Genomic DNA, 8,023 nt, shown 5'->3' with positions numbered 1-8,023 from the left:
GCACCGTGAGAATTCAGATGAGACGAGGCAGCGAGAGGAAAGTCAACTATAGATCACCCAACCGGGATAAAAACTGCTTTAATTTAGTCTTTGCAGCCCTTTTTCTGCTATTCTGTTGCCTTGAACAGTTTGTTAGATACATAATTCAGGTATTTTGTATCAATTAAAAGATTTATTATTGAATAACGATGGGGAAATATCTGCAATTTAGATCAAATAAACGGTAGAGATACTGTCAGAAGACAAGAAGACAACATGAACTGAACTGTAGTGTTTCGAGCATTTAAATAACATTTTAACGCTCAGGTTTTCGTCTGTTTAACACCTCGACTCCCCGCTGAGTTCAGTCCGTTTAACCTCGGGAAACATTCACATCACAGCACATTTTCTTCACTTTAATTGCAGTCACGATTCCTTTTTGAGCCTTCAGGCCACGTGGAATTCACTCCGTCTCCACGGCCTTCAAAGGCGTACGATTAAACCATCAAACACCGATGTGGCTTGTGTTTCCTGCTTTGTGATTCATGATGTGTGTTTTTTCTTTTACAGAAATTGTTGACGGTAACGTGAAGATGACCCTTGGTATGATCTGGACCATCATCCTGCGCTTTGCCATCCAGGACATCTCTGTGGAAGGTGACTTTACATAAACATCGGCTTTTCTCATGAGAATAATCACTGTTTTACACTCTTTACTGCTGGATATGAACTATGCTTCCATGATTCAGTCCTTTATCTGCACCTCGGCTCATTTTAACCTTCACGTCGGCAGCTCGCCTCACAATAAATCACTTTTTTACAAAGACTCAGATATCGTCGGCCCTCTGACCCGCGTCTTCATCTTCTTTTACTCTCCTTTTATTGCTGCTGCTCCTTAATATCTTCTGCCGTCGACCTCCTCCTCACCTCTCCTCTCTAGTGTCGGAAACACAATCTAGCCTGACTTTAAAGGTCTTCACTATTAACAGACAAATATATCAGCTACAGACATAATTATCCTTTTCATACCAGGTCCTTATTTACTAGACATTGTTACTCTTTTCACTATTCGATCCACCTGAAAGGACGATGCTGGAGTAAAACACGGCGGCTACAAGTCTCACCATGTCCCTCCCTGTATTTTTTCCCAGAGACCTCTGCTAAGGAGGGTCTGCTGCTGTGGTGCCAGAGGAAGACTGCCCCCTACAGGAACGTCAACGTGCAGAACTTCCACATCAGGTGGGTCTCCAACGCCGAACTGTGGCGTTAACAGAGAAGTGCAGTTTAAATGTCTTCCCGTGTAACGTTCTCCTCCGGACCTTTAACACCCTTATTCTGTTTGGTTACCTTCCTTTTTTCTTCATCTTCATCCTCCTTTTATTTAATCTTCTCTGAAACTTGTCTTCCTCCTCCTCCTCCTCTTCCTGTGGCTCAGTTGGAAGGACGGCCTGGCTCTGTGCGCCCTCATCCACAGACACAGACCTGACCTCATTGACTACTCCAAACTGAGAAAGGTGCCCTCCCTTCTTCTTTTTTATCCTTTCTTCCTCCTGGTTTGCTTTTATTTTCTCTTCATACTGAATCGTCATCGATCTTTTATTTAAATACTCAATCGTGACCAGTCTAGAATGTGATAACCCATGTGTGATGCAAAAGGAATCCAGAACCTTACAGTGGCTCATATTTGCTAATAAGTCATATAATACCAGTTTAAATATCCTCCAGAGCTGTTTCCCCCCCCTACTGTGATGAAACAGCAAACACACACATCCTCCCTCCAAAACATGTTTTGACAGAAAAAAGATCCACACTTGTTTGTTTGACGGATGCAAATTCAGAGATTCAAACATAGTTTCTGCACGTTTCTGCATCCGTGCTCTCATTATGCATCACGCCGCTGGCTGTGATGATTATGCAGGGCTGTCCTTCATGTGCATGCCTGACAGTACTCGTGTCTACCTGCAGGACGACCCTATCGGTAACCTGAACACTGCCTTCGAGGTGGCTGAGAAGTTCCTGGACATCCCCAAGATGCTCGACGCTGAAGGTGAAAACTAAATCCTGGAACAACAATCAGGAGGACAAATGTCTGTCTGTGTGGAAGTACGGTTCATGTTTACCAATGGAACAAGGGCGAGAGGTCCTTCATCAGCATTCAAAGAAAACTATGAATAAATCACTTTAAAAGCGTCTTTTGAAGTACTGATGGAGTACAAGGACGATTACATTTTAAATTGAAAAAATGAAAATTCATTTAAATAATATTTAAATAAGAAAATCCAACCTAAAAAGTTATTACACATCAGGTATAATAATTAGACCCCAAGTGTGCTTTTTAGAGCTGTTTATGATACTATATTTAAATATTGTTTCTCTCTCCCTCAGATATTGTGAACACACCCAAACCTGATGAGAAAGCCATCATGACCTACGTGTCCTGCTTCTACCACGCCTTCGCCGGCGCGGAGCAGGTCACATGACGTTTCATTTTTCATGTTGTATTAATATACTTCATAACTTTGAGATTGTGAAATTCCCTGCGGGGCCAGGAAGAGCGGAAATGTCAATGAGTTGTTCCTCGCTCCCTCAGGCTGAGACGGCCGCCAACCGAATCTGCAAGGTGCTCGCCGTGAACCAGGAGAACGAGAAGCTGATGGAGGAGTACGAGAAGCTGGCCAGCGAGGTGAGGAACCACATCCACCCACTCTCACTCTCAGTCCGTCCTGCACATCCTCCGCTGCAGCAGCACTTCAGTACTCACCGCTCTCCTCTGATCATCGTGTTGAGTTTACATGACACGGCTCGAAAACCACCGCAGGCTGAAGTCAAAGGGTTACAGCCAAGAACAATACCTTTATTCACATGACAGAAATACACATAATGGAGACAAATACACTGATGTGTGCACAGATGATCTATATATATATATATATAATCAATTTAACATAGTTTGATAATAGAGATGAGGTTAATCTTCACATTCCCTTCCTCCGGTAGCTGCTGGAGTGGATCCGCCGCACCATCCCCTGGCTGGAGAACCGCACGGCGGAGCAGACCATGCGTGCCATGCAGCAGAAGCTGGAGGATTTCCGTGATTACCGCCGCATCCACAAGCCGCCCCGCGTGCAGGAAAAATGCCAACTGGAGATCAACTTCAACACCCTGCAGACCAAGCTGAGGCTCAGCAACAGGCCCGCCTTCATGCCATCCGAGGGCAAGATGGTGTCGGTGAGGAGGACAGATTTTTTATCTTGCTGGACCGTTGTTGCTGCACAGCGTCATCGCAGAGTTTCGGGCTTTGCCATCAGTTGGAAAGGATTACTTCTTCCTGTGTTGTTTTCCATCCTCTAAAGCTGGTGAAATCCTTTCAAACCCCCGGCTTTGTGGTCCAGTAAAACAGAAACAAAGTGCTCACCCAGCAACAGCAATTTAAGAAAGAAAAATAGAAGTAAAGGTGGAAAAAATACACAGGAAAGAAAGGAAAACTTGAAGAGAACTAAGAACTAAGTAATGGCACTTTATTTCCAAATAATGAAGTACCCATTTCTAATTTCTCAGAAATGTACACAGATATTGAATTCTTCTCAAGTCAAAAGTGTCTTTATTCACGTTCTGAAAGCTCAATTCCCTCAAAGATGTGTCAAGAGGATTAGAAACCCTTGATCTCAGGGTACTGCAATGATGAAACCTCTCTCTGCCAGGATATTGCCAATGCCTGGAAGGGTCTGGAGCAGGTGGAGAAGGGCTACGAGGAGTGGCTGCTGACTGAGATCCGTCGCCTGGAGAGACTCGATCACCTGGCCGAGAAGTTCAAGCAGAAGTGCTCCATGCATGAGTCCTGGACCTCAGGTAGGGACAACAGAAAGGATCATGTTCTACATAGACCTCAGCTTTATTTAGTAGATACATTCACTTTAGCATACAAGTCATATTGCTGAAAATTAAATTAAGTAATACAATGACATCCATCCATACATGACTTTTTTTAGACATACTATACTATACTATTTTTTTTTTTTTTTTTTAAGTCTGAGTGTAGTGATTCCGAAACGGTCATAAAAAGCCATGGTCAAATTAAAAAAAAAAAAAAAAAGAAGTCATGTCGAAAATTCACGAAAATGTCAGCCAAAATAAATTCATAAAAAATTCATAAAAAATATTAAAAAGTCATAAAAATGGCTAATATCGCTTGTCACGCCAAGTCTGAGTGTAGTGAGTCCAAAACAGGCATAAAAAGCCATGGTCAAATTTTTCAAAAATAAAAAAATCATACTATAGCATGTCGAAAAAAAAGTGAAAAATCGACAAAATTCATAAAATGTTGTAAAAATGATTTAAAAGTCATAACATATGCTTGTATATCGCGTGTCAATCAAAGTCTGAGTGTAGTGAGTGCAAATAAGTCATAAAAAGACAAGGTTCATAGGAAAGTATTTCAGAATAAACAGGGATAATAAAATGCTACAGCGAGTCACAGAAAAGCGTTTATTGCAGTGGAGTGAAGCCCAAAGATCCAATAACAGTTTAAATGTAAAAGCTTCTATTCCTTGAAGACCGGGTCGTCTGTATGTTTCAGGGAAGGAGGACCTGCTGTCCCAGAAGGACTTCGAGTCGGCCTCTCTGATGGAGATCAGAGCCTTGATGAGGAAGCACGAGGCCTTCGAGAGCGACCTCGCCGCTCACCAGGACCGAGTGGAGCAGATCGCTGCCATCGCCCAGGAGCTGAAGTAAGACTCCTGATTGTGGTGATGGCAGACATGCGGAGAGCAGACGAGGATTTGAATACAGTGAAGAAGAACAAAAGTGGGAATGAGTGGAAGGCATATTAATGAGAGGGATATAAAAGATGAAAGGATGGGTGATGGAAAAGCAGAAACCTCTGATCTCACCATTTCCTTATTACTCGCCACTCCTCTGGGCTTTTTTCCCTTTCTTTAGTTTTTAGTTCTGGTATGTTCTCTTTGATGCTATATACAGTATTCAGCATAACGTTGAATATGTATGTGTGCCACATAAGTTCTCATTCATTACCCAAAAAGCAGATATTCTATAATCAAAAGCAAAATGTTCTCAGATGACCCCTCGCAATCAGAACCGGGGAAAAGTCACAATGGGTTACATTTAATGCAGATGGATTCAACAGAAATGGTGCAGATTTTAGATGATAAATCTTGCTGCTCGTCTCCTCCAGTGAGCTGGACTACCACGATGCTGCCACGGTCAACAGCCGCTGCCAGGGCATCTGTGACCAGTGGGACAACCTGGGCACCCTGACCCAGAAGAGGAGGGACTCCCTGGAGGTACACCCATAAACAACAACAATAAAACAAGTCGAGACAGTTCTTCTCATTTTTATTTCATGTATTTTAAATTAGCGTGTGGAGAAGCTGTGGGAGACTATTGACCAGCTGTACCTGGAGTTCGCCAAGAGGGCGGCGCCATTCAACAACTGGATGGACGGAGCCATGGAGGACCTGCAGGACATGTTCATCGTCCACAGCATCGAGGAGATCCAGGTGCTATACATGTTGAATGTTGTTGTTTCTCTATGTGTTGTTAGAATAAGTACAAACATGTGTTTAAACGTTGACGTGCCTTCCAGAGTCTGATCACCGCTCACGACCAGTTCAAGGCCACGCTGCCCGAGGCCGACAAGGAGCGCATGGCCACCATGGGCATCCACAACGAGATCCTGAAGATCGCCCAGACCTACGGCATCAAGCTGTCCGGAATCAACCCCTACACCAACCTCTCCCCCCAGGACATCAGCACTAAGTGGGACACTGTGAGTGGAGGCGGACGCCAGCCCGGAGGGGGGAAATAACCGGTGTATTTATCACGGTAGTTAATTAAAACCATCTCCCGCAGGTGAAGCACCTCGTTCCCCTCAGAGACCAAATGCTCCAGGAGGAGGTGGCCAGGCAGCAAGCCAACGAGAGACTGAGACGGCAGTTTGCTGCCCAGGCCAACATCATCGGACCCTGGATCCAAACCAAGATGGAGGTACGGTGTTAGTGGAAGGAAACAGACCGCCAAGACGTAGAACAGTTGACTTAAACATCTCCCGTCTCCCTGCAGGAGATCAGCCACGTGTCCGTGGACATCGCCGGCTCCTTGGAGGAACAGATGAACAGCCTGAAGCAGTACGAGCAGAACATCATCAACTACAAGTCCAACATCGACAAGCTGGAGGGCGACCACCAGCTCAGCCAGGAGTCCCTCATCTTCGACAACAAGCACACCAACTACACCATGGAGGTAGGGCGTAGCCATGACGACGGGCCCACACCCCGCACCCGTGGCGTTCTTGACTCGAGGTGTGTTCTCCCCGCAGCACGTGCGCGTGGGCTGGGAGCAGCTGCTCACCACCATCGCCAGAACCATCAACGAGGTGGAGAACCAGATCCTGACCCGCGACGCCAAGGGCATCAGCCAGGAGCAGCTCAACGAGTTCAGGGCGTCCTTCAACCACTTCGACAGGGTGAGGCCTTCAGGGACCCTCCGGTTATCTGGCGTGCTTTAGAAACAACACAGACTACAGGATAGAACTGCTTTTATTAAACAATTAAAAAACGATTTTATGTTTTTCCTTGCAGAAGAGAAACGGCATGATGGACCCAGACGACTTCCGTGCCTGCCTCATCTCCATGGGTTACGATCTGGTGAGTCGACTGCATCCGATACGACGGCAACAGTTTTAACGTACGACTGACGTCGGGCTCATTCTTCTCTCGACAGGGTGAGGTGGAGTTCGCCCGCATCATGACCCTGGTGGACGCCAACAACACCGGCGTGGTGACCTTCCAGGCCTTCATCGACTTCATGACTCGCGAGACCGCCGAGACCGACACCGCCGAGCAGGTCATGGCCTCCTTCAAGATCCTGGCCTCCGACAAGGTGAGCAGAGGGAGAGAGTGTCAGTTAGCTTTCATCCAGTGATTCTTTAAACCTGCATCAGGGTTTCTTGCTCTACAGGAAGCGTAACCATGGCAGCAGAGAGCTGTAAAATAAGCATCCTCGTACATTTAACATTCAGCAGTTTAGAAGTAGTTTGTTTCAAACCAGAATGGAAATAGAAATAGCAAATTAGCACAGGGTTACCATGGTGATCTACCCAAAGACAGCTGGCTAACCCACTAATAGACTTCTCTTCCCAGATCTTAGTAATTAATCAGCGTCTCTCTCTCTCTCTCTCCCCCCTCCAGAGCTACATCACGGTGGACGAGCTGCGCCGGGAGCTGCCGCCCGAGCAGGCCGAGTACTGCATCACCCGCATGACCAGGTACATCGGCTCCGACGGCCCCAGCGGCGCCCTGGACTACATCTCCTTCTCCAGCGCCCTCTACGGGGAGAGCGACTTATAAGCGAGGCCGTTTCTCTTCACCTCCTCCTATCCCTTCTTCCCAGCTCCTATTATTTCTGCACTGTGTGGAGAGAGCAACTAGAACCCTTCCACACTGTCATCACTCCCCCTCCTCCCCCCCCCATGTCTGCCCAGAGAGGATGAGAGTCGAAGGCTTTGCTCAAAAACCCGGGAACGTGTCCTGAATTATGTAACACATGTACCAGACCTGCCGTTAGGAGGAGGTGTTGAACAGAAGGAGGTAATCTCGGTTAGAAAAGAAGCAATATTTTGAGCAAAGCCCCCCTCTCTCTTCCCCCCCCCCCCTCTCTCCCAGATGACATATTTTTTTTGTAGAAGGGTAATTAAAGAAGAAAACGTGATAAAAAGCTGGTTGGTCAGTTGGCTTGGTTGGTTGTGTAATTTGTGCAGATGCATGCTATGTTGAAGCTTAGAAACACTGTCTTTGTGACGAAACGGCGACGGTTTCCGTCAGCGGAGGAGCAAAGCAGGCCGGGTGCTACGAAGTCAGTCTTATACTGCAAAACAGATCCTAGTACACTGAAACCTGGAGCTCTTACAGCCAGGAACAAACAGAGGGGAGCACCTTAACTCTGGGGATTTAAACGCAGCGAGAGAGCAAAGCACTGTGGGTAGACGAAGAGGGCGAGACGGGGACTTAAGAACGAAGGCAGACCGATC

At 46.3% G+C, this 8,023-nt stretch overlaps 1 protein-coding gene across 1 annotated transcript in view; it reads left to right on the top strand.

The window, feature by feature from the left end:
- Positions 1 to 7,722, top strand: part of actn3b (actinin alpha 3b) — a 23,441-nt gene extending 15,719 nt beyond the window's left edge. The window contains exons 4-21 of the mRNA XM_084002844.1: positions 550 to 636; positions 1,131 to 1,218; positions 1,415 to 1,493; positions 1,945 to 2,026; positions 2,365 to 2,450; positions 2,570 to 2,662; positions 2,977 to 3,207; positions 3,681 to 3,828; positions 4,556 to 4,706; positions 5,171 to 5,279; positions 5,355 to 5,495; positions 5,582 to 5,764; positions 5,848 to 5,982; positions 6,058 to 6,237; positions 6,314 to 6,460; positions 6,576 to 6,641; positions 6,718 to 6,876; positions 7,185 to 7,722. Coding sequence (XP_083858970.1) covers positions 550 to 636; positions 1,131 to 1,218; positions 1,415 to 1,493; positions 1,945 to 2,026; positions 2,365 to 2,450; positions 2,570 to 2,662; positions 2,977 to 3,207; positions 3,681 to 3,828; positions 4,556 to 4,706; positions 5,171 to 5,279; positions 5,355 to 5,495; positions 5,582 to 5,764; positions 5,848 to 5,982; positions 6,058 to 6,237; positions 6,314 to 6,460; positions 6,576 to 6,641; positions 6,718 to 6,876; positions 7,185 to 7,343 — 2,324 coding nt within the window. The 3' untranslated portion in view covers positions 7,344 to 7,722. The remainder of the gene's footprint in view (positions 1 to 549; positions 637 to 1,130; positions 1,219 to 1,414; positions 1,494 to 1,944; positions 2,027 to 2,364; positions 2,451 to 2,569; positions 2,663 to 2,976; positions 3,208 to 3,680; positions 3,829 to 4,555; positions 4,707 to 5,170; positions 5,280 to 5,354; positions 5,496 to 5,581; positions 5,765 to 5,847; positions 5,983 to 6,057; positions 6,238 to 6,313; positions 6,461 to 6,575; positions 6,642 to 6,717; positions 6,877 to 7,184) is intronic.
- The last annotated feature ends 301 nt before the right edge of the window (positions 7,723 to 8,023 follow it).

Source organism: Eutrigla gurnardus (assembly GCF_963514095.1).
Source record: "Eutrigla gurnardus genome assembly, chromosome: 23".
Classification (NCBI taxonomy): Eukaryota; Metazoa; Chordata; class Actinopteri; order Perciformes; family Triglidae; genus Eutrigla; species Eutrigla gurnardus.
Note: the sequence above shows the minus strand (reverse complement) of the source record. Positions and strands in the feature narration are given on the sequence as shown.